Source organism: Hippopotamus amphibius, chromosome 4, assembly GCF_030028045.1.
Source record: "Hippopotamus amphibius kiboko isolate mHipAmp2 chromosome 4, mHipAmp2.hap2, whole genome shotgun sequence".
NCBI classification, from domain to species: Eukaryota; Metazoa; Chordata; class Mammalia; order Artiodactyla; family Hippopotamidae; genus Hippopotamus; species Hippopotamus amphibius.
This window is the reverse complement of record NC_080189.1, coordinates 150,867,333-150,894,756: the sequence shown is the minus strand read 5'-3', so window position 1 is coordinate 150,894,756 and position 27,424 is coordinate 150,867,333. Positions and strand designations below refer to the sequence as shown.

The following is a 27,424-nucleotide window of genomic DNA, read 5'->3' as shown; positions in this document are numbered from 1 at the left end:
ATGAATTTTAGTGCTATAGGCTGAGTTAAATGTTAATGGATCAACTACATATGTTAAATAAGGTGTCTTTATAACAATAACTCAGGAGAAACAAGGTTATATATTTTTTAAAAATATTTGTTTTATTTTTTATTTATTTTTTGGCTGCATCGGGTGTTAGTTGTGGCATGCGGGATCTTTCGTTGCGGTGCGTAGGCTCTTCGTTGCAGTGTATGGGCTCTGTAGTTGTGGCATGTGGGTTCCAAAGCACATGGGCTCTGTAGTTTGTGGCATGTGGGCTCTCTAGTTGAGGCACGCAAGCTCGGTAATTGTGGCGCTTGGGCTTAGTTGCCCCTCAGCATGTGGGATCCTAGTTCCCTGACCAGGGATCGAACCCACTTCCCCTGCATTGGAAGATGGATTCTTTACCACTGGACCACCAGAGAAGTCCCCAAGATTATGTATTAATGGGCTGACGAAAATGTTGGGACCAGGACCTCTCAAAACCTAACCCTATATTTCTCCCAGTAGCAATGGTTCAGTGGTTGTGAAGACTGTGTAGACATAACTACGATGAACAGTGAGACCCCATCGCACTACGTGCTGGTGCCATCAGGCCATTGTAGGTGGGTGGTGGGACACCAGGGTCCACAGGGCACTGTCCTTGACCTTATGTGTAGATCATTGGAGGAGCCAGATGCAAGAACCATAGAGCAAAGGGCTGAGGGAAGTGCAGAGGCAAGGGTGGAGGACTGGCTCTGTTGGGGAGAGTCAGGGAAGACATAAGACTTCTCGTGGCTGCTTCAGGAAGAAATCGCAGCACCTTTTTGTCCCCCTAGTAACAAGGGCATGGAACACCTGCTCAACATGAAGTGCAAAAACGTGGTCCCCGTCTACGACCTGCTGCTGGAGATGCTGAACGCCCACACACTTCGCAGCAGCAAGTCCTTGCTCACAGGGTCCGAGCGCAGCCCGACGGAGGAGAGTGAGAGCAAAGAGGGCTCCCAGAACCCCCAGGCTCAGTGATGCCCAGCCCCGAGGTGTGATCAGGCTACAGAGGAGGTCAGAGGCTGAAGCGTGAACTCCAACACGAATCGCGAGCCCCGTCCGGAGGGGGCGGCCTTCATTGGCTTTCTGCTGTGTGCGCCCTCGTGTGGCCCCTCAGTACCATCCTTCCCCGACCTCTCCACTTCCCAGGAGTTAGGGTGAGAAAGCCAGTGCTTCTTGTCACCAGGGGGGATGTGTGACTGCAGAGTTTACGTCTTGCTTGGCCTCATGGGATCTCATTGTGGTCCCTCTCTTACTTCCCACCCCCCTCTACCCTTTGGAAAACATCTTACAGGTTTGGAGTGACTGGTGGAAATCTGACCTGGAAGCGTTGTCAGGTAGAAAGGGGAGAGAATGTGGCACACGCACAAGGGGGCTAAGCCCTGCCCTTAGAATAGTCCTTTGTATGCTGCCTTCTGGACCACTTGATTGTAGGATTTAAAACCATGATGGCAATCAACCCACTGGTTCTACACCCCTGCCTCACAGGCGTGTGAGGACAAACCCAAGGCCAGAGGGAATGTGACCTAGGGAGCCAGTGGTCAAGCTGGGATGTGAGCCACGTGCTTCCCCCAAAACCTTGCTGCCACCTTCATGCAGGTTCACCCCTCTTGGTTTGCATTCAGAGAGTCTGTGAAATACGTGTGTGTGTGTGTGTGTGTGTGTCTGTGTGTGTGTGTGATCCCCTTCATGGAGGAGTGTGGGGATTTAAATACCCCTGCCCCTGGAATTGCCCTTTTTTAAAACTCCCTTGTCCCAAGGGGCCCAGCGTGTGTGCTGGAGAGAGGACCAGTGTTTGCAGGGATGGGGTTTCTCCTGTGGGTGTGGGTCACAGCCACAGTGCCTCCCTGGGGCAGCCCCAACTGCCACATCAGCCACCCGGGGAGACAGGGACACTGAAGCCCATGTGTGAGGCGTGCTGTTCCACGGAAGGATGAATAGCTACACACACGTCAGCGGGTCAGGTTCAGGGCCAAACTGTAAAGATGGGATGAGCATACCAGTTGAAAAAGATTGTGAACTCTATTTAAAAAAGAGAAATATTTAGGGTCATTATTTATAGCAAGAAAGAATTCTTTTATACCCTAGGGCTCTTTTAAAGTATTTTCTTATCAGAACATTTATATGGTGGGCTAGGTGAAATAAAAGCTTAGTATTTGTTCTTATTCCAAGTGGAACGTAAATAGGACATAATGACAAAGCACCTCTGAAATTTTAACTCGCTTTTTAAAAACTGGAATTTTCCTACAAATTTTCAGGAACATAGTGAATGCATAAAACGACTTACATCTGTACTTTGGAAGAGAGCAGTTAAATAATCATGTGTGATTTTTGCAATGTTTTTAAAAATTACCTTGTGATAGGAGATTAAACACATTTGCTTTTTGAAAATAGTAAATACAGAATGTGCTAGCCACAGTAAACCTAAGTCATTAGGAAGATTATATTCAACAACGTGAGGTTGGTTTCTGCCAGTGTGATCTTGAATAATTCTTAATTTTTATATTGATGCAGTTTTACTAAAAAAGTTGAACAAAGCTGTATCAGAAACACTTGGCCATGTATCTAGAGAACACACCGTTGTCTGTATTCTGAGGTGATTTGAAATTATTCTTAGTGACTTGATGTTGCAAGCCTCCGTGAGATTCAGCACAGCAAATATATTTGACTTTATAGGAGTCATGGAACAGTATTTTTCAGGTCAATTTTATTTCTTTCCGGCCAGTTTAGAGCCCCCCATGAAACAGGGGAATGGAGGCTAGAGGGTGGGAAGTGGGAGGCAAAGAAGGCAGCTGTGAACAATTATTTGCCAGTGAAATTCTCTTAATTATATTTATGAAAGAGACTACCAGGTTGAAAAAACAAAAATAAAAAACAACAGAAACAAAACAGAATGAAGTCCAAGCCACCATCCTACTACTGCGTTAGGGAAGTTTTTCAGGTTGGATTTTGACGCCAAGGAAGGCATCCGGTGGGTCTCAGGTGTCCCAGCACCTGTCTGTGCCAAACCCGTACGCTCACCCATGCGGTACACCCTCTAAGGAAAACTCCTCCCGCACCCACGACCCATCTTCCACAGACACTCCTGCATACTGCTTGAGGCTGCTTGTTGGATTTAGCCCGTGAGGAGGCTGTAACACTTTTGGTCATTTCTTCTTGGCTGTGGTCTCACCTGGATGCGCTGGGGATAGAGGTGAGTCAGTCCAACCTGAGAGGCTGCCCTGGTGCAAGGCTGTCTCTTAGACTGGGGTCTGGGCCAGGTAGGCAGCTGAGATAATACGGTCTATAGTTTAAAGGTGTTCTTTGAGTATTCTAGGGCCCTTTCCCCCTTTCAGATGAAATGTGTGAATCTCTGTTCCCAGCAGCTCCAAACATGTCCTCTAAGCATGACAAAGTGCAAGGTCAGGCTGCTGTTTTCATTGTTTTCATGGCTTTTGAGTAAACCTTCCATGTCCATTTTAAAGATTAGCCGTTTCTCTTTAATACGGCTTTCTTGCAAATGTCTTCTTTCTGAGGGGTATCTACCCACCCAAATGGTCCATGGGCAACTTAAATTTCTCCGATGGCTAAGCACAGTGTTTTTAAGTTCAGTTTTTAAAAGGAGTTAACTAGGGAGACTAGGACCTGACAACCATAAACAAGAATTCCATATTGGAAAGAAAAAAAAAACCACTCAACTACATTTTATGTATTGTGGAAAAGGGATGCTTTGCCTTAGACGTGTATGGAGAGATTCCTTTGCTCCATTTTGGTTCGTAAGCCATTATTTAATATGACAGACTTATTTACGAGAGATGAGATTTGAGCTAAATTCCAAAAACATGAGTGTCTAATATGGGAATCATATAGACAAATTTTAATAAAATAATTAACATGGAATATCTTAACACAGAAACCATTAGCACAGTGTTCATGCAGGTTCCTGGGAGAGCTGGCAACCCCTGAAAAGGACCTGCGTGGGCTGCCCCAGGAGAGCCACACAGTGAGTTGTCCGCGTTCTAACTGTATCTCCCTCTGCCCTCATCACAATCCTCTCTCTCTGGCCTCAGGCCTGTCACATGCTTAGTGTCCACCAGGACGAACTATCAATACAAAGGATTCAACCCTAAAATAATTTTGAAGAGGTTTCTCTTCAAAAATTGAGGTGGGAACAGAAGATTAAGTTGTCAGCTTAAAAACATTTCTGGAGGGTCTTAACTGTATTAAAAACAAAATAATGCAAAATCAGCAACAGCTCTTTGGTCAGACAGTCTCACTGGATTACTTCCTCTGCTGACTCAGCTGCAATTATTTTCAATTGCATTTAAAAAAATATCAGTTTCCAATTCCTGGCAGAGCTATGCTATATATTCGTATGTATACACTAAATTGAAGCAATTCTAGAATGTTCTAGCATGTGAAAACAGTTTGGTTATTTAAATCTAAGAAACTTACATATATTGTCACCTTTTCAAATTCAAAGGTGAACCTTCAGTTTCTAGGTCTATTTTGAAACAAAACATTTCTATTTAATAAAATCTGACACGTTTCTTTAAGCCGCTAAAAGTCTTAAAAAGACATAATAAAGGTTATGTGAAGGAAATGATAAAAATATATTGCTTACTACCTAAAAATATTTGTGGAATACTGACTGTGTACCAGACACAGTGCTCAGTGCCTCGTACATTCATGTTTAATCCTCATCCTAACTACTGGTATCCCAGCTTTCTGGCTGTGGAAGGTAGCGTCTAAGCCAACTTGGTCACGGTCGCACGGGGAATAAGGGACAGAGCCAGTGCTGAAAGTAATCATGCAGTTTAAAAAAACTAAAGGAAAAATACTTTCCGACTGCAGAATCCGTTTGTCAAATGCAGTCTGACATGCGTGGCTACTCTGGTTTCAGTGGGGCCTGCTTGTGCCATCCCCACCCCCAATTTCCAGAACACCCCTGTAGACAAGGCGTGCAGTCCCATACGTGTGTGAATTAAAGCCCAGAGGGGTAAACGGAACTGCTCAAGCTCATAAAACTACTTATGGCAAAATCTGGACCAGAATTCAGGTCTTCTGCCTGCCTGGCCAGCACTGCTTCTGCTAGACGTGCGTGCGTAGGAGTCTGCTGCCTGAGCTGAGTCTTGGTGCGTAGAGGAGAGATGGTTACGTCATGTACAGTTGCCTCCTGCTGTACCATCTGTCTTCTGACCTTTGATGGGGTCTGCATGAACCTTTACAGGATAGCAGCCATGACAGGTGGGAGAAAATAAGATGGATTATATCATTCCTGCCTTCCCATCCTGGGCTCATAAGCTTGTGGGTGGCACTGCCATCACCTCCTCCTGTCTCTTATTATTTTCCCCAGATGTGTTGCCATGAAGTGGATTCCCTGGAAACTTACCCGTGTAAATTCACACACCTTTTAGGCATTGATGTTTCCCCGTGGAGTATGGTCTACTGCAGTGCAAAACAGATGCATTTTTTTCCCCCTCCTGCGACTCCCCTCTACGCTCCCCGTTTATTCTTTATAGCTCTCCAAGTTGCTGGAACGTTGGTTCCACTGGCAACTTGAAGATGTGCATTCTTTGCAGTGTTATTCTTATAACCCTTCTTGTTGCGTTGGAGTCAAGGATCCATTTTCTTTTCTTCTTTTTTCTTTCCTGAATGCCAAGGATCCTATTGACTTGTGGGGCCAGTCAGTGTTATGTGATGGTGGGCTTCCTTTACGGGAAGGACAAAGGTCTAACGATGCTAGCCCAGAACAGCTCCTGTAGCTCAACATTCTCTGTGCTGCTGTGTTTCTCTTTCTGTGCTGGGGGTCTAAGTGCCATGACTGTGGGTCCTGTAACGTTATTCAGTGGTCCTGTGCACCTCAGAGCCCTCTGGCAGGCTATAACTTGTCATTTTTCTTTTCAGATGAATGCTCTGTACCATTAAGCAGGCTTTTAAATGTGGGCCTTTTGACAAATGAATGTTTGCTGTCATGTGAAAGCAGATTTTGAGATCTGCTTTCCATTCCCCCAGGTACTACTTTTTCTTTGCTGTGTGCCTTTAATGTGTATGGAACTGTTGCAGAAAAAAGCTTAATGTGACATAAGCTAAATAAAGTGTTTTGTTTTTTCATAATTTTCGTTTTAAAAATGTATTTGTGGGGAGTATAAGAACTTTCAGTAACTAATAGAATGGGAATACTGAGGAGTCAGTGTTCCCATTCTATTCTGAATTCTGTTCTATTTTAGGTTTGCAGAGCCCTTTGAGACTTTGATGAAAACCACAGACACTCTTCCTGGAAAAAGGTACATAAACAAAATGCTTACGTACAATTTCAAGAGTTAAGAATCTCTGACTTAAACTGTTGAAGACTTTTTAAACAGCAGTGATTTAAATCTTTAGTCAGCTAATCTCACAGTTGTGACTTATGACCGAAGGCACTGTGTGCTCAAGTAAATTGCAGCTCACACATATAAAAGTCCTGGTATGCAATGCATCAATTTTGGGGGGTAATTTTGTGTAATTACCTCATTTGAGTGAATTAGTATTATACCCCACTAGGGATGGAGAGAAAAGTAATTCATTCATACTGAAGTTAATGCCAAGGGTTATTTTAAAATTTCTTGCATGTGGGGAGTGTAAGATGCAAAACCTCTTGAAGGTGTAAAACACAAATTATCTCAAAACTAGAGCCAGGGAACACACTGAGCTGTGAGTGAAGGAAGTCTTCCTCGGGGTGGAAGGCTGGAGTACAGACTCAAGACTCAGAGACTTCTATCCTGAGAGTTGATGTGTATCATTAGACTTGAAAATGCAGATAACACTCTGCTTTCTCTGCAACTTGAACTTGCCCCCAGAGTCCCTCCTTACAGGCAGAAAAGGTCTCTAGAACAGTCACCTCCACTGGGCTGGAAAGAAGGGAAGGAAGTAGAGATTCTGCCTTTTGTGAAACTGGAGCAAGGACCTTCTAACCAACTCAATGGCTTAAAGAAAAAGTTTGGGTAATATTTTCAGTTAAATTTCCCTCTAAGGTTGTTATAATCCATGAATTATTTTAGAGTTAAGAGACTTTGAGGTTGCATGGTAAAACAGTACCTTTGTCTCCACATCACTTCTAACAATTTGATAAAGTGAAGACAGACTCTCTTCAGCTGGTCCATTTACGTAAAGCTACTCGTGAACTGCACACATCCTGGGGTTTCTGACTCACAGAAGGGCTGCCAGGGCTGAAGTCTGGGCTTCATCTACTGACAAGCTTCCTTGGCTTCCCTGAGGTTGGGGCTTTGCAGAGAAGGTGAGAGGGACCGAGATTGCTTCCAGTCCATGCTGTCTCCCGAGTGTCAAGAGATGCAGCTTAGGAGCAGGTAACGGAGGAACTGGATCAGTAACTTCTTTTTTTTTTTTTAATATTCTTTTCCATTATGGTTTATCATAGGAGATTGAATATAGTTCTCTGTGCTCTACAGTAGGCTCTTGTTGTTTGTCCATTCTCTACATAAAAGCTTACATGTGCTAACCCTGGCCGCCCTCTCTATCCCTCCCCCAATCCCCTCCCCCTTGGCAACCACATCTGTTCTCTATGTCTGTGATTCACTGTTTCATAGGCTCATTTGCATATTTTATAAATTTATTTATTTATTGGCTGAGTTGGGTCTTTGTTGCTGCACGTGGGCTTTCTCTAGTGGTAGTGAGTGGGGGCTACTCTTTGCATTGCGGTGGCTTCTCTTATTGCTGAGCACAGGCTCTAGGCACGCAGGCTTCAGTAGTTGTGGCACATGGGCCCAATAGTTGTGGTTCACGGGCTCTAGAGCACAGGCTCAGTAGTTATGGTGCACGGGTGTAGTTGTTCCACAGCATGTGGGATCTTCCTGGACCAGGGCTCAAACCCATGTCCCCTGCATTAGCAGATGGATTCTTAACCACTGTGCCACCAGGGAAGTCCTGCATCATATTTTAGATTCCACATATAAGTGACATATGGTATTCATCTTTCTCTTTCTGACTTACATAGTATGATAACTTCTAGTTGCATCCATGTTGCTGCAAATGGCATTATTTCATTCTTTTTTATGGCTGAGTCGTATTCCATCGGATGTATATACCACGTCTTCTCTATCCATTCATCTGCTGATGGACATTTAGGTTGTTTCCGTGTCTTGGCTGTTGTGAATAGTGCTGCTGTGAACATAGAGGTGCCTATATCTTTTAGAATTATAGGTTTCTCTGGATATATGCCCATGAGTGGGATTGCTGGGTCATATGGCAACTCTATTTTTAGTTTTCTGAGGACCCTCCATACTGTTTTCCACAGTGGCTGCACCAACTTACATTCCCACCAACAATGTAGGAGGGTTCCCTTTTCTCCACATCCTCTCCAGCATTTGTTATTTGTAGACTTTTTAATGATGGCCATTCCAACCGGTGTGAGGTGGTACCTTGTAGTTTTGATTTTCATTTCTCTTATAATTAGTGATATTGAGCATCTTTTCATGTGCCTATTGCCCATCTGTATGTCTTCTTTGGAGAAATGTCTGTTTAGGTCTTCTGCCCATTTTTGGATTGGGTTGTTTTGTTGTTGTTGTTGAGTTGTATGAGCTGTTTGTATATTTTGGAAATTAAGCCTTTGTTGGTCACATTGTTTACAAATATTTTCTCCCATTCTGCAGGTTGTCTTTTTGTTTTGTTTATGGTTTCTTTGATGTGCAAAAGCTTATAAGTTTGATTAGGTCCCATTTGTTTAGTTTTGTTTTTATTTGTATTGCCTTGGGAGACTGACTTAAGAAAACACTGGTACGAGTTATGTCAGAGAATGTTTTGCCTATGTTCTCTTCTAGGAGTTTTATGGTGTCATGTCTTATGTTTAAGTCTTTAAGCCATTTTGAGTTTATTTTTGTGTACGGTACAAGGGTGTGTTCTAACTTCACTGATTCACATGTGGCTGTCCAGCTTTCCCAACACCACTTGCTGAAAAGACTGTCTTTTTCCCATTATATATTCTTGCCTCCTTTGTTGAAGATTAATTGACCATAGGTGTGTGGGTTTATTTCTGGGCTGTCTATCCTGTTCCATTTGGATCAGTAACTTCTAATCATACTCTCTGGGTGGGAAATAGACAGTAGTGCTGCAGTTGTATGGAAAGCAGTTAAACACTATGTGTTAGTTCACTCTGGAGGGAGCTGGGAGTACAAAGATCTGGGTGAAATGATTGTCTTGTGTCCACCTTCCACACCGTGCTGCCCTCATTACCCCCTACAGCATTGGAGGCTCACACACAGGTTTCTAGATCTCATAAATTATTCTGTACAAAGTTAATAAACCCATAAATCCTCTCAAATATTTTAAAAATAAGTTTTGCTCTATGGAAGATTACGCAGAGCATTTAACTGTTTTGAAATATAATCCAGTATGACAAAAGTATGGCTTTTTCGTTTTAATGAGAAACATGAGTTGTACATACCACAAACAGCTTCAAGTTTCTGGACCAACCCCCAGTGGTCAAACAGGTAAACAAAACCTGAAGCATCACTTTAAATGTGAAAAGTCTTATAAAATTAACTTACAAAAAATGTCCCTATCACGTCTGTAGTTTGGCATTTACTGCACATTAGTCAAAAGCTCAAGCTAAAATCTGATTTTTTAAAAAAATCAAAGTTTACATTATTCATACAGATTCTGCATTGTTAAAAAATATGCACAAATAACCACATCCATGCAATATAATTTCTTTAAAAATTTAAAGCAGTATAAAAGAGCAGACCTAAGTACTGAACAGAACATTTTGGTTTTGTAACCTGTAGCTCAAGATTGCTGCTGATTGAAGTAAAATTAATTCTAAACATTTCAAATATGATTGTTTCAATCAATCAGCCAAGAGTGTGTGTGAGTTTCGGAACCACTTCTAAGGCGGAATCTGCTTGCTTGTTTCTGTAATAATACATGTATGTGATGAACCCTACTGTTCACTGACTGTATTCACTACATTTTAATAATGTGGTTTGACAAATCAGAATTCACAAAGTGCTTGGCTTTTCAGGAAACTGCAGTTTCCAAAGATCGCAAATCCATAAGCTTTGCCAAACTGCCCAGGTTCCCTGCCCTGGGGGAAGATCATCTGAAAGCTGCCCGGGGTCCCGAGAGAGAGAGAGGTCTCTCGGGTCAGGCCCAGAGGGAGGTGTCCGCAGCAGGTGGTCCCCGGAGCCACGCTCAGAGTCACTCACCGATCGGCCTGGGGCCACGAGCCGGGCCCCACGCAAACAGGCTGGTGGTGTGGCGCTGCGGGCCGGGCCGCGCCTCTAGGTGGGGGGAGGCCCGTTGGTGTACCTCAGCATGGGGTAGAAGGACCTGGCAAAGTTGTTGGCCTGAGTGCAGCTGTAGTCCTCTTCGGAGGAGGGCAGCAGGCAGGCCAGGAGCAGCAGCAGCAGCAGCAGCAGCTGGAGAGGCAGCGCGGCCCGGAGCACCCGAGAGAGGAAGGAACGCTGCGGCCGCGAGCTTTCGGGGCCAGTGGGGCCAGGCACCCTGGCGACAGAGCAGGTCGGCAGCTGATCGGGAGGTTCTGGGGGCAGACCCCACTCCCGTCACCCGACCGCTGCTGGCGTAAAGACGGACATCGGGACCCGAGATTAAACTGGGGCCAACAGCTGGGGTTCAGTTTTAAAAGAGAAACCCAGCCCTGCCCCTTCCAAATGGAAGAAAATAAGAAAACCAGTGTTTACAAAGACCTTGATAGGGGCACTGGCAAGCCCGCCGGGGGGGGGGAGAGCGTGGAACGGGGAGCCCACGGCTATCGTCACAATGCTGTTACCTGCCGGCTGTCTTGCTCTTGTCTTTTGTTCCCTCTGCTCCAAACTGCTAGATAAAAATAACCCAATTAGTAAATTAAAGAGAGTTGAGTCCTGTCCGTGATAAACGTTCTTCCTTCTTAAATTATACACCTTTCTTAGGTTGTCTTCCTGCCAAGCTTTTGAGAGTAGAGTAATACATTTGAGATTACACTCTCTGAGGTAAGAAATAACTGGGTTCCAGACTGTTGCCATGGAGACATCAGGAAGCCCCTTCAGCAATGCCGGGAGGGCTCCCAGCTTCCACAGCCACCGCAATCCCTGGGAAGAGTGCTGAGCAGACGACAGCCTTTCAGTTAGGTCTTTGAAAGTATGTATGTATGTGTGTGTGTATATATATATTTATTTATTTTTTAATCTTTGCAGTAGGCCCCTCCACTGACCAGCAGGTTGAAACAGATCTGTGCTGTCATGAAACATTGGATGGGGCCTAGGAGGCCCAAGTCCCTGTCATCTCAATAACTTTCAAGAATAACCAGGATGGTTCCTCTGGCAGAAAGGGGCTCTCACCTTGGCTTGGGGAGCTGGCACAGACGCTGCTAGAGGCTCTCCGGAGTCCACCTCATCCAAGCCAGGCAGAGATGAGTCTGAGTTCTGAAATCCACACCCCAAGCATTCAGTTCAGGGAAACACAGGGCTCTGAATAGTCTCAAGAGCACAAAAACATGCTTCCTACAGGTTCTTCATTGTACCACTCACCCCTCCCCAACTCTGATCTTTCTAGAAAGAGGGCCTCTTCTTGGTGTGCTCACTCCCCCATGAACAGGGCCTTTCTCAGACGAGAGGGGATTGTGAATGAGGCCAGCCACTTGCATTAAAAACCCACAACATGCATTATGAGGGTGGGGGCGGGGTGTAGGGGAGACAGAAACAACTGGACAGTGAGCTCGCTGTGGGTGAGGTGATCACGTGGCCACAAAGTCTGGGCTGCACAGGAGGAAAAATATATACTCTAGGATGGAGGGGAGGGGCTGCCCTACATCTGCTGAGTCTGTTTGTTCTGCGCTGGATCACATTTTAAAAGAAGAAGGTAGACAAAGGAGAGAGTGACCAGGACAGGGAGAGACCAGAAACTATCACATGGGGAAAGTGAAGGTGTGAAGGCAGAAATGACAGAGGGACCTGGCTTGTTTTTCATACCCCGAGCCACACTGATGGGTACTGTTGTTACCTCCCTCTTGCAAACGACAAAACAGCCTCGAAGAGCTTTGGTAACTTGCTGCGGCCACACAGCAGAGAGGCGCACAACTCCTCCCCAACCACTGCCATGTGCTTGTGGCCTCCCTCCCCCAGCAGGGCTGCAACACTGCTTTTCCGTTTGCATCTAATAGGACATCTTTATATTTAAAAGCCACAAGGGGACTCACCTGGCTTCGCTGCAAGGACACTAAGTCTTGGGACACTTGCTCAAGCAACTGTTTGAGTTTCTTCTCAATGACATGGACCTTCTCTTCCGCCTCAATGTAGTCTTCACCATGTCCCTTGATAAGCAGGCTGCTGGAAATCTCTTGTAAGGCATTTACTTCAGGTTGATGCTCCACTAGCTCCTTTTCCAGTTGCTAAAAATAAAGTGTGTGAAACAGTTGCACATCAAAAGAGAAGCTAGTGTGGCCGGAAGCTTTCTTAGTGCCGGGACAGTTCCAGGAGGAACAGTGGTTGGTACCCAACTCAGAACCACCTACTTCTCCTGTCTGCCTGTCTGTCCTCAAGCCGGGCATCATTTGGATAGCAAGTTGGTTACACTCTACCCCTATTTTTTTTTTTTTTTTTTAAATTCCTCCTCATTCTGGAGACAACTGTGATGCTGGAGAAGTTAGAGGAAAGGAGTGAGGGGTGGTGTGGGAAGACCAGGCCCTCATCCACTGTGGCAGCAAGCTGAGGGAAAATCTAAAGTGGGTAAACTGAGGAAGTGCAGCTTACACACACTATTTAGAAATACAGAGGAATCAAGTGAATCTGCCTGTACTGTCTTGCTCGATGTCTAATGTAGTGCCACTAGACAACACGTGGCTATTTAAAGGAATTAAAAGTTCAGCTTTAGTCACAACAGCCACATTACAAGGCCCGGTGGCTACCACGGCCAGTGGCTGTTATACCGGACAGTGCAGGTATGGGACACTAACACCACTGTACAAAGCTCTACTGGACACAGCTGCTCTGGACGGCGGGAATTTGCAAAGATTTTATTACAAAAAAATATCTTTTAAGCAGTGACCAGCATTTTGATTAAATTTCAAATATTTAAAATATGGACTAAAATGTCACCTTGAGTGCAAGTTAGAATATATGGGTCTCATCTTGGCTTGTTGATGAAATAAATACATGAAAACACAACTACCCTCCCAGAAGAAAGGCTGTATGTGGATACAGAAAACTCATACAGCTCATCATGTCTGCAGGGCAACTGAACACTGTATTCCCTCCCAAATGAGCTGTATTCACAACGGAAAAATACTTCAAATGGCCTGAAGTCTAAGGATACTGCTAAACGCCTACATCCCAGATCCTGAGAGTCTTGAAGAGCTTCTGCTTTGGACCACAGCTCTTCGTCCCTGCACTCATCCTGCTTCAGAACAATGAAGGGATGCTCAGTAGACACCAACCAGAACACGAGGGCAGAACACCATGTGGGCGCTACTTCCAGAAACGCCAGGCGAGGCCACCTAAGTACTGACCTCCTGAAGAGGCCAGCGGTAGCGCAGGATCCCTCGGGAGGAAACTTACCATGAGTTCTTCCTGACACGCCAGGAGAGCCTGGGGATCTGCCTCCGGGTCAGTGACACGAGCCTTCTGCCTCCGGCTCTCGACGCTCGCTAACCACAGCAGCAGATTTTGACTCAGCTGGTGAAAGTCCTTAAAAACAACAGACATCACAGCACTGCCCTTTCTTAGACTGTAAAGCCAGGCAGGTGGGCTGGGAAGCAGCTTGCTGTTGCTAATCCATCGTCATCTGCTCTTCTGATTTTTATCCCGTGAATAAAGGGCCAGATTTAAACTAAATGCTGGGCCCCCAAACGAGGGCAAGTAGGGCAGGAGGGTGCTTGGCCCTGTCCTTGGAGGCATGCTGAATTGTGCCCAGTGAAAAGTGCTGGCAGAGAGGCGGGGCTTCAGAACACCCCACCTGGTATTACTAGGAAGACCACACAAATTATTCCACAATACTGCTACATTCATTGGTCAAGGGAGACACCCCAACAGGACAGATTATGGCCCAAAGACAGGGCTGCGTGTCGGCTTGCTGGTGGGCTCCTGTTTCCCAGGAGGGGTCAGAGCTAACCTGGGCTGGGCGGTGTGTCAGGTGCTGGATTAAGGTTACGTGCATGTAGTCCTAAGAACCCTGTGAGGTAGGCACTGGAATTATTCCCACTTTTCAGATGAGAAAACCGAGCTCTAGAAGGTTCAGTGATTTTCCCACAGTCAAAGAGCTACTAAAACTACAGAGCTGGGTTAAACTGCTCCTTGTTCTGGGGCCAGGTCTCTTAATCACTCTGCCATCCAGTGTTCCTGGCAAAAGGACAGACCCGGGGCAATGCTGGCGTGACACTTCCAACCTGCTGGAACGCCTGCTGGAGCCCTTACACTACGGGTGGGTTTGGCCAACAGAGTGGGAAACACAGGGCGGGCATCAGGTCTCTGAGAGAGCAGGTGGGCCTCTTTGGAAACAAATGGTAAATAAAGCACATGCTTCCTAGCACAAACCATATTTGGCTGCGCAAAGGCAGCCTGATGATAAAAATATCTCTGCTCCCACCCACATGGGCCTGGCTGTGCCTGGGGCCGGGCCTTCGGCACCGGCTGGGTGCTGAGTCGGCATACCTGGCACTGCATGAGCGACAGCCGTAAGGCCTCTCTCCAGCTCTCCACCGCACCCTGGGCCGCGTCCCAGCGCAGGCGCAGCTGGCAGACTCTATCTTGGAGCTCTTTGGAGTCGGTGCTCTCGGGCTGCAAAAATTCCTTGCTGCTCACGTTGACAGAGACCACTAAGGCCTTGTAGGTGTCAAAGGCTTTTAATATCTCCTACCGCAGAAGGAAAGACTGGGTCAGGCACTCTGAAAACAGTGTTGTAGGATTCATTTTGAACCTCAGTGGGGAACGGATCTTCTAAACACTTCTCTAAGCCGTGGCCCCAGATACAAAAGCAGCGTCGCCTGTGAGTGGCTGGAAAGCGTCAGGTGAGGGAGCTGCCTTACAAGGTCACCACTTGGCCAGCCAGCTGACCAGGCTGAGAGAGGAGGCCTGTCCCCTGGTGGACCAACTACACTGGAGGCATGAACAGACCCCACTGACCTCTGGCTTAATAACATTTCTGGATCAGATTAAAAGTCTTCCAGATAAAGCACACATAGTTATCCTGTCCTCCCCCCTAAGTATCACAGAAATGTTATTCCTTAGGATGAATGGTAACCCCTGATATACCAACGCACAAAGTAAAACAACAGTACAAGTGTGAAGACTGCCTGGATACCCCCAAACTCCTATTTTGGGTTCTCTTAGGAGCCCAGGCTCATGTTCAGAGCACCCGCAAAGTGCAGGGCTCAAACTGCCCCTCCCCGGCTCCCTGGCCAGTTCCGGTGGGGCCAGGGCTGACTGTGTGGGTGACAGCTCTTAATTGTGTAGCAGAGCAACAGATCAGGCCACAGAATTTGTCAGTAGGTGTCCTCCTCCCCGCCCTCAACACTCCACCCCCCGTCTGGTCTGCACACAGTTTGGAAGGGTGTTTCTAGGCTGCCTGTCCGCGGTCACTGGGGCCGCCCTCTGAAGTCAGGTGTGAGCCACCCCTCCCCAGCACTGCTCTGGGCTGTGGAACATTTGGAGATGCTTCCCTGAAGGAACGTACAGACCTTCATCCGTGTCCTTGCCAGTTACAGAAGTGAAGCAGGAGAGACTACTGACCACACACCACGTGCAGGACCCCCGCCGTGGCGAGCAGAGCTGACGTGCACATGCGTTCTGAAGTCCCCTTCCCCCTCCATGCCCTCACTCACCTTCAGCCTCTTCGCTCGGAGTTCCATTTCCTGCATATCAGAGGGAGGCATGGCCAGCTTTAATGTCTCCAGTTCTGCTTCGGTTTTTTCCAGCCAACTGGTGATGTCGCTGATATCAGAGTTCAGCTGCTGTAAGTTGTGTTTTAGTCTGAGTTTACTGTGAAGTTCTTGTGCTTGGATCAGCTCCCATCTATCAAAGGCACCTGGAATAAAAAGCCGCCAATAAAAAGCAGCAATAATGCAAACAGATTTCTCTGCTTCCAACTAATTCAGGGTCACAGTGATAAAACCTGTAGGGGAATGCTCCTCGCAGGAGGCTCGGGGTTTGGGGGTTATCACTTCCTCCCGAGCGTGGAACAGCACGTTTCCCTTGCTCAGGTTCAAGGCCTGTGCCGCTGCACTCCCACACAGGCTGGGACAAAGTGAGGAGCGGCCAGGAGGCCCGATGTGTTGCCAAGGTGCGCTGCGGCTCCATGTGCAGCATTCTGCTTCGTGCGGTACTTAAGGCACTCTCTCCTCTGTCCGGGAATGATCAGGTCAACGCTATGAGCTTGCCTTTAGACTCAGCTGAGTCATGACTTTGATGGTCTTGCGAGCAGACACCGACACAACTCCCTGATCACCATCCTCAGGTCTGACCTTTACATACAAGCAAAGTCACGTGGGTGAAAAGAGGCCCTTTATCACATGAGGCTCATTTGGTCAATATTTAAAGAATAGTTTCAAAAGTAAAGTGAACGGCCTAGGAATTTGTTCATAAGTACATGTCAGCTGACTCTAAAATAACATTGGCTGCTGTAGGCCAAGTTCAGCAGTTTAGGTGAGCTACGTAGCTGGTCAGTTCCTAGTTAATGTTCTGTTGAGCAGTAACTTAAAGTCAATGTCCAACTAACCCAAAACACAGCCTCTATCTCTTAACGACAGCCTGATCTAACTTTACCTGACTGCTGCCCGGTGAGAGCGGCCAGGCTCTCGCCTTCCTGCTGTGGGCTGCCAGTCAGGACTCTTGGATCTTCTTTGCCACCTTCAGTCCCTGGAGACAACAGCAGCTTTACCTAGAATGAGACAATTTTTAACTACCGTCTATAAATTTTAAAGGCTGCCTGAAGAATGTCTTGGTTCATATTAACAGGTAAGAAATGAAGGGAGCCCTTTCCTTCAAAGAGTAACTTGCCGGTAATACAGAGACACTTTAGTGTATGGGTAGCATTTATAAGCAGCAGAGCTGATGGCAGAAATAAAGTCCAGCAAAGGTGCAGGGAGGGGTAAGCAGTGAGATGTCAATATTGGGGATAAAATGGCCTGATTTAATTCGAGGCTTCCTAACGCTCCTCAATCGAACCATGCAAAAAGACTTAAAAACAATTGTTGAGCTAACCAGACTGTTACTGTGATCGCACTCTTACATTTGCACAGTATTTTACAAAATAGCAGCTGTCCCTCCCAGTCACTCTGTGGAGCTGGTTGGCATTATCACCACCGGAAACAGAGCACAAATCCACCTCCTAGGCTCATTCATTCCTAAGCGTTTATCTTTCACTGCACATATTGACTCTTCTGTTATCACAGAGCTGATTGGGCTGTTATCTCAGGACTTTCCAAAAATAAATGTATCTTTTTTAGAAAAATCATGTTTTTTGGATTGTGTCCATATGGCCTATTTGTGTGGAATAAAAAAAAAAAATCCCTTCAGATTTGTGGTTGCAGACACACACACAAAAAGGGCTGAGCTTTGGACAGTGGCCAGGTAGGGAATACAAGCATAGTTACTGGGAGAGGCCAAACCACACGGCCCTGGATGTAAAGCAAAGGTGGGGTGCTGGGGGCTCTCTCCCTGGGACTGTGAGGTCTTATTCTGCACCACAGAGGGACAGATTAGAAAATAACTGCTTGCTAATAAGCAAGAGGAAGAGTTTCTGAGTTGGGCATGGATACCCCAGTATCAAATGACTGGGGTCTGACCGTGTTGAGCCAGAATTTTCTCCAACTCCCTAGCAATATTCACTCCTCCACACAGAGGGCATTTTGAGGACTAACCCAATGAGGCTCACATCATTTTGGCTTCTCTAAATAGTGACACAAAAATGTATGAGACATTTCGGTTTCAACTGGCTCATCACTAATTCTCTGTACTGAGAATGACCTGGAGCCAACCTTAACTCCTAGCCTGGCTGGCCCCCAGCAGCTGCGTAGCCAGGGCCTGGCAAGGACTCACGTTGCCTGACGAAAGTGCAACTAAGAAGGAACAGTCGCTGGTTTAACAACAACAAACTGTATACAGCAGTGATGATAATAACAGGAACCACGCTGGTGACCACTTCTGAGGGCCTTCTTTATACCTTCATACACACCCGTCCCAACAGCAAGTATGGAAGGCAGGTTTATCCTCAGGTGAGGAAGGCTTACAGGCAAGGTAAAGTGTTAATGGCTCTCGAGCAATTTGCTGGTAGGGCTGGGAATCAAACCCAGGTCTACCACTGCATACTGTCAAATAATTTTTTTTTTTTTTTAAATGTTCATTGAGTTTTTTTTTTTTTAATTCTTTATTGGAATATATTTGCTTTACACTCTTGTACCCGTCTCTGAGGTGCACCAAAGTGAATCACAGCTGCATCTACGAGTGGAGATACAGAAGTAGAGAATGGACTTGAGGACACGGGGCTGGGGTGTGGGGCGAAGGGGAAGTTGGGACAAAGTGAGAGAGTAGCATAGACATATTTACACTACCAGCTGTAAAATAGATAGCTAGTGGGAAGTTGCTGTATAACAAAAGGAGATCAACTTCATGGGAGATGCCCTGTCAAATCTTTCTGAACAGGAAGTCACAATTTTCTGAATAGGATGTGTAGTCAAGGTAAATACATCAAAGGTTTGGGAGCTCAGGAGCGGCTCAGGAAGGCCAGCACTTTGTTTCTCCGCTGTCTGCACGATGATGGACTCAACAGTAATAGTCCCCGTCAGAGCGCGTCAACACTCAAAGATGGTGTTTGGCCAGACACCTATCTCTAGTCTGGTCAGAGTTCTCAGGACCTATGTCACCATGGGAAAACCAACCAAAACATGCCCGGGGAGTGAGCACACACCAGAATCTCTCTTTAAAAGCTGTAAGTGTTACTCCTGCACGTGGGCTGTGCTCTCAGTGGGGTCAAGACTTACATAGGCTGGTTTATAAGGGGTGCTGGAATCGGAGGGGCTGGGCTGGGCATTCCTATCAACTCCCGTTTGTTTGTAGCGATGCTTGCGGCAGGAAGGGCTGTCAGGAACGTGCCACGAGTGGCCTTCAGAAATGGATTTACCTGAAACAAAAAAAAGCAAGTGACAGTCCATTCTCTCCAACCAAAGGATTCATATTTAGTTACACAAAAAAGGTCACGGGTAACATGGCATCAGGTTATAGTATAACATGAGTTCTGCAGCGTTCCTTGCAAAGCATGCATGTTTGCAAAATGTCAGTATGTCCCAGAGGGGGATGAAATGAGACTCATGCAGCTGAGCGACACGGGGCCTTCACTAGACGGGTTCACGATGGAGCACAGCAAACACATGACCTGCTGCGGGATGGGGGGCCTTTTCGAGCCGGGGGCTCTAGTGCCGGGGGCACTGGCAGCAAGGCCGGGCCTGAGGGCCGAGAGGACTGGAGGCCTCTCAGGAGTGAGGGAGGAGTGAACGTCAGGATGAGCTCGGGGACCAAAGGGCCGCCTGTGGCTCTACCCGGCCACTGCAGGCGGGGATGGGGCAGGGAATGAAGGTCGGAGCTGTAAGTCAAGGAAAGGAAGGTGTCTTCAGCACCCTCGCCCCCCAACTCCCCCCCTTCCCAGGAAGTCACTGTACGCAAGGTAGTAGTTCCAAACCAAGCCACCGTGAAGAAAGCTTGGCCCATGCCAAAGGACCTGAGTTAGATGGAGGGCAAATAAAAATGTAAAAAGGCACCATGAAAAGTTCCCTTCTGCACGGGCCTGAGGGGGAGGAGAGGGGCGGCACGGAGACTGCTCTGGCCTGGGCGGGTTCTGTGTGGAGCACGAAGCTGTGTGTGAGTACAGCAGCGCAAATACACCATGACACGAGGACCAAGGCGCATGGTGTCACAAAAGGCAGAGGTCAGACATGACGCGGGAGCGAGGTTTAGGATGCAGTGTACGTCCCAGGACACTGCCATGTTGAGACATGCACGGGCGGGGGCCTACCAGAAGACGCTTTCAAAGTTTTTGTGGTCATTTTAAGATATGCCTCAGGATTTTCAGGGATTTCTACATCTGAAAAAGAACAATGTCATTTTCCTCACCGCAGGCATCTGGATGAATGCCCGAGTATAAAGTTAACACTGTAGAAACATTGTCACCTGGGAGGAGAAAAGTAACTACCCTTTATCTGTTTTATTGAAACGCTTTAAAACACTACAAGGATTTTTTTCAGCCGACTCCTGACCATCTGAAGCGGTGGTGGGGGAGGAGAACCGCGGGGGAGGGGACCTGCATAGAAAGGAGAGAGACCCTGATCTACCGGAAAACTCAACTGAAAAGTCCACTGACGAGCCTCCTATCTCCCCAGAGCCATCAGCGAACAGCCTTCATGTCCCCACAGGGATTTTAGTTTTCCTTTCATGACACCAGGAATAGCAGTGAGCCAGCTCTCAGGTAAGTCAAAGGCGGGCAGGACAGACACGGGAAGCCACAGGCTGGACTCTGACCTCTGAGAGCTGCCACGTCGCTCAGGCGCTAAGAAGCCGCGTGGGTCCATACCTGACAGCGCACTGTAGTACGGGCCCTCCTCGTCTTCTTCGTGAGAGGAGGAGCCCCCCACGTCCCCTGTGTGGTCCCACTCTAGCGGGATGGAGTCCACGCTGACAGGGGTCTCACAGCCGGAGCGCTCGGGTCCCGGCGCCGGGGGCACCAGGTGACAAAGGGACTGAGGGGACGAGGGCTCCTCGCTCGCTCTCCTTTTACGCCAAGAGTCGTCCTGGATCTCTCTGGGGTCTTCCACGTCCGTTTCATTCTCAGAGGCCTCCTTTTCATCTTCCAAGCCCTGGAACAGGGGTATCTAGTTTTCAGAATTAACCAAATCACAGCCTACTGCAGTTACGAGGAGCATGAGACGTCTGCCTGACCAGCAGTTGCTGAATACGGCCACCACCAGCGTTTCGGAGGAAGGTTGGAAAAGACTCAGGTTCCCAGGCCCTGTCTGCGGTTATTCCAATGCAGACTATCAAGTGTGGGGCCCAGAATCTGTATTTTCCAAGGAAAACCTGAAATTTGATCATCTAAATTAAATATCTGTATCTAGAAGATAAGGAAACGGAGAACAAAGTTTCAGTGACGGTTAACGGCAGGTTCATCTAAGAATCAGAAAATTTAAAAAAGAATTTTTTTAAAGGAATTTCTGGAGGAAATTCACATCAAGGACCAGACTCTTCTTATCCCCCAAATCTTGTTGTTTGGAAGAGAGAATCTTATTCTCCCTGTGTTACAATGATTCTAAGAAAAATGACTCTAAATGGCTATATTTTATTTTATTTTTAAAAAAACATGTATGTATTTATTTGGCTGCACGAGGTCTTAGTTGCGGCATCAAGGATCTTCAGCTGTGGGATGCAAACTCTTCGCTGCGGCACGTGGGATCTGGTTCCCTGACCAGGGATGGAACCCAGGCCCCCCTGCATTGGCAGTGCAGAGTCTTAGCCACCGGACCACCAGGGAAGTCCCCAAATGGCTATATTTTAAAATGAGGGCACAGGAGGGTAATTTTTGAGGCTAGGTCTGATGAAGAAATGATGCTTCGAGTTGGCCATTTGGAGACACAAAAATAGACAAGGTGGCCAGTCATGTGCGTCCGTGGCCACCAGCGACGCTTCTGGCACACAGAGGCAGTGAACTGTGGATATTGGCCTTGACTCCAGGTGAACTCCCCAGAGGTTGCTTCGTCCAGCAAAACACCTCGGCTGCCTTGGAAAGTTGGTGCTTTTGGCACTTCAAAGGGGGAGAACCACGCACCAGAAAGGCACAAATATTAAGATACAGAAAAAGCCAATACACACCCTAGTTACTGGGCTGGCCAAAAAGTTCATTTGGGTTTTCCGGCAAGATGTAATGGGAAAACCCGAACGAACTTTTGGGCCAACCCAATGCTACTGGAAGCAAAGCCAGAACACTTATCCTGGGGGTACTGACACAGGCCAGAGAAGCTCTGTGCTGAGGGACTCATGGGAAACAGGTAAGGGGAGCAAGAACTTGCAGAAGGGCCATCCTTTCCACTGGGAAATAGCAGCTTCTGAGTAAGTACTGGCTCTATGTTAGTAAGAGTGGAAAGAACATTTTTCAACTCAGCAGACTCACAGATACAGAGACCAAACTAGAGGTTACTAGTGGGGAGAGGGAAGGAGGGGAGGGGCAAAACAGGGATAGAGGGTCAGAGGTACAAACGACTAGATATCAAATAAGCTACAGGGATATACTGTACAACACAGGAATACAGCCAGTATATTATAATAGCTATAAGTGGAGTATGACTTTTAAACACTGGATCACTATGCTGTACGCCTGTGATATGATATTGTACAGCAACTATACTTCAATAAGACAAAACAAAAACGTAGGATTTTTCTTTTTTTTTTTACAATGAAATAAATCATTGTTAACCTCTGACACGGTAAGCTTCCCAATTCTTTAAAAGTGGAGGCAGACTTCAACTTCGGGTGGCCCAGAAGCCCCATGTGGGGGGCGGTCCCCTTACCGGCGCGTGGGAGGTGAGCCTCCGGTGGAACCGGGAGACCCTGCCAAACACCTCCTGGCAGTAGCGGTGCAGCTCCTCCAACTCGTCCTCAATCAGCACGGCGTCCAGGGGCTCGCTCTTCTGAATAAGCTGCTCCCCAAAAACGATGAGCTGATCAATCTTGTTGGTGTTTAATGTAATTTCCTGCTGGAAACCCTATTCAGCACGTGAAGAAGAAAGGATTTCAAACTCTAGTTTCATCAGTTTTTCACTAAGTGACTATAAAGATGCAAACATTTTCAGTGATCATACGTATTTTTTTCCCCACCGTTCTAGGCACTGACTTTTCCACTTAAAATAATTCTAACCGTCTGACACGGATGAACATTTACTGTTATTGGGTGTGAGGGACAGGGCTTGTCTTATCGACACTTGGTGGAAATGGAAAATTTCCCATAATAAGTCTCCCAGGCCTTTGTTTCTGCTGACTTTGGTGTTATTCTATCAGGGAAGGCAAATTTCCACGTCTCAACCTCTTGTAAAATCTAGTTAAGGAGGGAATTAGAGCGCGATTAAAGTATAATACAGACATTTGTGACAGCGGGAGAGAAGAGATCTGTTCCCGGCCCCATTCCTGGGGGAGAGTTTCCTCCTGCTACAGCCCACAGGCCGCACAGTCTGTTTCTCCACAGACTCGAGTGCTGGAGAAACAGCATCTTAAGAAGTTCTGATTTTTATGATAAAAGATTAAATAAATGTAAGATTTCAAATTACAAAAAAAAAAAATAGTAGCTCTGTTTGGAACTTCAAGAACATTCTCCCCTTGGATGATTATAAATGACAAAGCAAATAAAGGGCCTTGTTCCAAGGACCCCTTGACTGTAAGGAAGACTATCCTTGCTCGTGACAGCCCGGCAGTACACAGGTGGATGCAGTCTGGCCGCCCTGACAACTCTGGAATCGGCTCCCAGGGTGTCAGGTGAGGTCTGCACTTGGCCAGCTCTCCTCCGCCAAGGCGCGCCCGTTGAGGAAGAGCTAAGGAAGCCGGCCTCACGTTCAGCTGGCGCATCTTGTCGTCGGCGTCACTCTCCGAGAAGTGCTCCACGTTGGTCAGCTGCAGGTCCATCTCCGTGAGCCACACCAGGATGCTCTCCCTGGTGCCCTCGAATTCTTCCCGTTGGTTGGTGAAATGCTATGAAAGGGGGAGAAGATCGCGTTTGCATCGATGGCAGAACGGGAGTTCAGGCAGACAGGAAGGTCGCTCTCAGCAGAGGGGAGTGGGAGCCCGGGGTACCCCTGGAGGCCCACACGGCATTCGGGGGACCCGTGTGGGGTCAGGAGCCTGGGGTCTGGTCCTGGCTGTGCGATACCCACAAGACCCCTAACTTCTCTGAGTCTCAGCATCTGCTGGAAAAAGAGGTGTGGGAATGTTGACCGTGATCCCTGAGGTGCTTTCAGCATTTGAAATTCTGTAATTCTCTAGTCTAAGGCAGTGATTTTCCCAGTGTGTCCTTTGAAGAACCCCCTCCTCAAAGTCTAGGCCAGGCACTTGCCTGTTTTCACCTGTTAGCCTCCTGTGAGAGCTTCTGCTTCACAGAAAGATTTAATAGCTTCAAGATGGAAGGGTACTGATCTTGGGGTTGAACCTGGACTACTGCCCCATCTGCCTTCTCTGATATAATTCCCAATGTATTTCCTCAAAGAAAGAAAGCCCAGATTTATCACCTCCAAGTAAGGAGGCCTCTTGGGTTACCACTCATAGATGGGCAGCTGATTCTCAGACAGACATAGTGCCAGATGAAGGTGCAGGCTGGTCACAGTCAAATCCAATCAGCAAGAGAGAAAGAAATTAATGCAAGGGGGTTGTATGAAAAGCTAGCCAATTTCCTCCTGAGAGGGTTAAACAAAAACCCCAGATCTTCCTCCTCTTAGAATGGTTTTAAGAGTGCTCTGCCTGGACCCCTCCAGGTGCGAGAAGTTCATGATGAACGAGGGTGTGCTGCCCACAAGCATGCAGACCCCAGACCAGCGGGGCCTGAAGGCTGACGATGCTGACTCCAACTTAGCTCACCACGCGCCCATCAGAGGAATGCCAGCCTGTTACTGCCTTGACCCTTTTCACCTACCCCTGACCACGCGCCCCGACTATAAGCCCTCTCCCTGTTCCCCAGAGAGGGGGGCACAGCTCTTGAGGCGCTGGCCACTGTGTTCCCCCTTTGCCTGGCAAACTAATAACGCTATTCCTTTCTACTCCTCCAAAAAAAAAAAAAGTGTTCTGCCTTGAGAACAGAAACAAGGATTAAAACTCCTTCCTGCGGCCACAACCCACACCGGTCCTGTCAGTTTACACCTGGACTCACAAAGGCTGACATATGATGTCTTCTGAATTATAGAAATCTAAGGTGCCTCAATCTCTAAGACTCAAACCCATCATTTGAGGTTCGTCCGTTGCTCTGAAACTGGGAGGAGAGTCACTGTCCCCAAGCCCCAGTCCAGAGGGGGCTCTGTCTGTCCTGTCAGTGCGAGAACCAGCAGGACACACAGACTCATAGGCAAAGTGGGCCTCTTCCCAGACTAAGACTCGGTGACGGCAGCGCCTCAGACTCTGGGGGCAGTGTGTGGGGGCTGACGTGACACCCTCGGGGTGACGGAAGTCGACAAAAGGAATGTGTTTGGTAACACCAATTCCATAAACAAGCTCCGTCCAAGAAGCCGATTCTGAGGCAAATAGCTTCTTTAAAAAAAAAAAAAAGGACGCCTCCTGGCAGCTTTGGGCTTAAACAAAAGGGAGGGCTGTGCTGGAGGCACGTTAAGGCAGCTTAGGCCTCGGATGGACTCTTCTACCCGCTGCTTTGTTGCCAGCGTGCTAGCGCCTCTCAGACCCCCCACCTCCCCCACATCACACACGCCCCGGTGACGTAGAGCAGGTTACTCTGAGTCTCCGCACGATGGCCGTGACCCGCTTCTGGAGGTTGTCCCAGCGCTGGTTGCCCTCGTGCACCATCTGCTTCAGCCTGCTGGCCGTGTCGGTGCGGTTCTCGCGGGCCAGCCGCCGGTACTGCTTGTTGATGAGCTCCAGCTGTGTCAGCCTCTCGTGGATCTGCCGCTGGAAGGCCTGTGGCACGGGGGGGGCCTGTCAGTGCCACAGCCGCAGGGCTCTGGGACACCCCTTCCAGACCCCAGACCGCCTGCCTCAAGCGTCCATCCCCGAAGAACAGACGTGCAAGTTCACGGCCTGGCAGTTGCTCTGAATCGGTAACGCCCCACAAAGCCGCTGGAGCAGCTGATGGCAGGCTAGGGCCTGGGCGGCCCTGGCCAGAGGTGGGGAAGCGTCCCACTTATGGGAAGTCCTGTTAGCCATCCCTGAGCCCGCCACATCCCTGGTCATCAGGACCACTGGGCTGGGGAGGGGCTTCACCTCAAACTTCTTCAGCTCTTCTTTGGCGGCGGTGTACAGCACCTCGGAGGAATTCGGGCAGGCCGCCGTCCTCTCGGCGGACTTCAGCCAGTCCTCAAAGCGGGAGTAATCATCTAGAAACTTCTGCCACAGGCGCCACGTCTCCTCGATCCTAACGGGAGGAAAGCAGCGCACTACACACACCAGCCACTTCAAGCAGAGCTTTTATACAGCTTTTCTCCCCTGACGGGTCCTGGTCCCAGCCCCCCTTGCACTGGCACTAAACATGTGGGGGGAGGGACCCTGCTACCCCTTGCAGGAAGTAACCAGAGACGTCACTTCGCGGTCAGGACACCCTCTTTCTGGGAGCGCCAGGCCCCCAAGAGCTCCTGCTTCACAGAGGTCACAGGAGACAGGCGTCCTCCACTACTTAGAGCTGGGACACCCGCAGGCGCACCCCGAGACGCAGGAGAGCGGGGGAGAGGCATGACCCAGCCTACACGTTCCCTGAATGACTCCTTTAATAAGCCACGGCCACACCTACGGAGCCTGGCCTGCCAACACTGGGCACGTCCCTCAGTGAAGCTACCAGCACACAGGCACCGTGACGTAGGTCAGACGGGAACACGCAGTTGGCGGACCACGTCTAAGACCTCCGGGGCAGCTCGGTCCTTACTTCATGCGCCGCTCCATGGACATGGCGCAGATGTTCCTCCAGCGCCTGTCCAGGCTCCTGGTGGTCTGCTGGATGGAGTCGCACTCGGTCTCGTTGGCACAGGCATCGGAGTCGTGCAGCAGGACGTCGCAGATGTTAAACACAGACTCCACGCCGGCACTGTGCTGTTCTATGTCTCGCTGCAGGTCCTACAACAACGGAGAGTGAGAAGCACTTTGAGGAGGTGGTGGTGGTGGGAGGGCTGGCATCAAAGGACCTCCCTCCGCCTCTTCCAGCCCAGGGGGCACAGTCCTGCGTGCATTTCTACCTGGGATTCAGCAACACGGGCTGAGTCTCTCTCACCTTCGTGCAAGCCCTGTGCTATAGTATCTGACACCAAGGCCTAGCTGCAGGCAACACTAGCAGGGATTTGTTAGACCGACTATGTGAGGGGTAGGAAGAGTGGGGGCTCCCTCCCGAGAGCCCACCACCCCAGACCTCGAGAAGGCAGGAGATCTACTCCCGATCTACCAACCGATCCCAAGAGCCTCCAGTTTAGACTTGGCTCTGGGGAGGTCTTCCTTGGAAAACTATCTTCAAGAGGACCTGAGACTTCAGAAGCAGAAACTCTGAACATTTCATGGGTCACAGAATTCTTACATCTACTAAGGCCTCTGTGCTATCTTTACACCCTCCCCTCCCACCCCCACGCTGCGCTTGCAGCTGCAGGATGCCCACAGCCTCCGCAGGAGCCCATCCCAGGGCTCCACGGACCCCAGCGGGAGAGACTCTGCCCTCTAACTGACGGGGTCCAGCCACGGCTGTAGCTCAGGGAGGCAGCGGGGTCTCTGGAGAC

The 27,424-nt window shown here is 48.3% G+C and overlaps 2 protein-coding genes across 16 annotated transcripts in view; one reads left to right on the top strand and one right to left on the bottom strand.

The window, feature by feature from the left end:
• The window catches only part of ESR2 (estrogen receptor 2), a 69,645-nt gene extending 57,445 nt beyond the window's left edge, over positions 1–12,200 (top strand). For 5 of the 15 annotated variants that reach the window (XR_009053072.1, XR_009053071.1, XR_009053073.1 and 2 more), the window contains 2 exons: positions 819–6,021; positions 6,237–9,410. Coding sequence is in view for 1 of the 15 variants with exons in the window: in XM_057730437.1 (XP_057586420.1) it covers positions 819–1,005 (187 nt within the window). In the remaining 14 variants the exon portion in view is untranslated. Of the gene's footprint in view, positions 1–818; positions 6,091–6,236; positions 9,411–10,928 lie in introns of those variants that run through there. The other 10 variants (XR_009053065.1, XR_009053070.1, XR_009053069.1 and 7 more) reach the window with 10 other exon arrangements.
• The window catches only part of SYNE2 (spectrin repeat containing nuclear envelope protein 2), a 307,058-nt gene continuing 289,039 nt past the window's right edge, over positions 9,406–27,424 (bottom strand). The window contains exons 101-116 of the mRNA XM_057730439.1: positions 26,590–26,777; positions 25,935–26,085; positions 25,449–25,631; positions 23,571–23,708; positions 22,538–22,732; positions 20,551–20,833; positions 19,996–20,064; positions 18,968–19,107; positions 16,752–16,866; positions 15,812–16,014; positions 14,643–14,843; positions 13,551–13,679; positions 12,194–12,385; positions 11,337–11,420; positions 10,790–10,836; positions 9,406–10,503 (exon numbers count right to left, since the gene is read on the bottom strand). Of these exons, the coding sequence (XP_057586422.1) occupies positions 10,281–10,503; positions 10,790–10,836; positions 11,337–11,420; positions 12,194–12,385; positions 13,551–13,679; positions 14,643–14,843; positions 15,812–16,014; positions 16,752–16,866; positions 18,968–19,107; positions 19,996–20,064; positions 20,551–20,833; positions 22,538–22,732; positions 23,571–23,708; positions 25,449–25,631; positions 25,935–26,085; positions 26,590–26,777 (2,541 nt within the window). The 3' untranslated portion in view covers positions 9,406–10,280. The remainder of the gene's footprint in view (positions 10,504–10,789; positions 10,837–11,336; positions 11,421–12,193; positions 12,386–13,550; positions 13,680–14,642; positions 14,844–15,811; positions 16,015–16,751; positions 16,867–18,967; positions 19,108–19,995; positions 20,065–20,550; positions 20,834–22,537; positions 22,733–23,570; positions 23,709–25,448; positions 25,632–25,934; positions 26,086–26,589; positions 26,778–27,424) is intronic.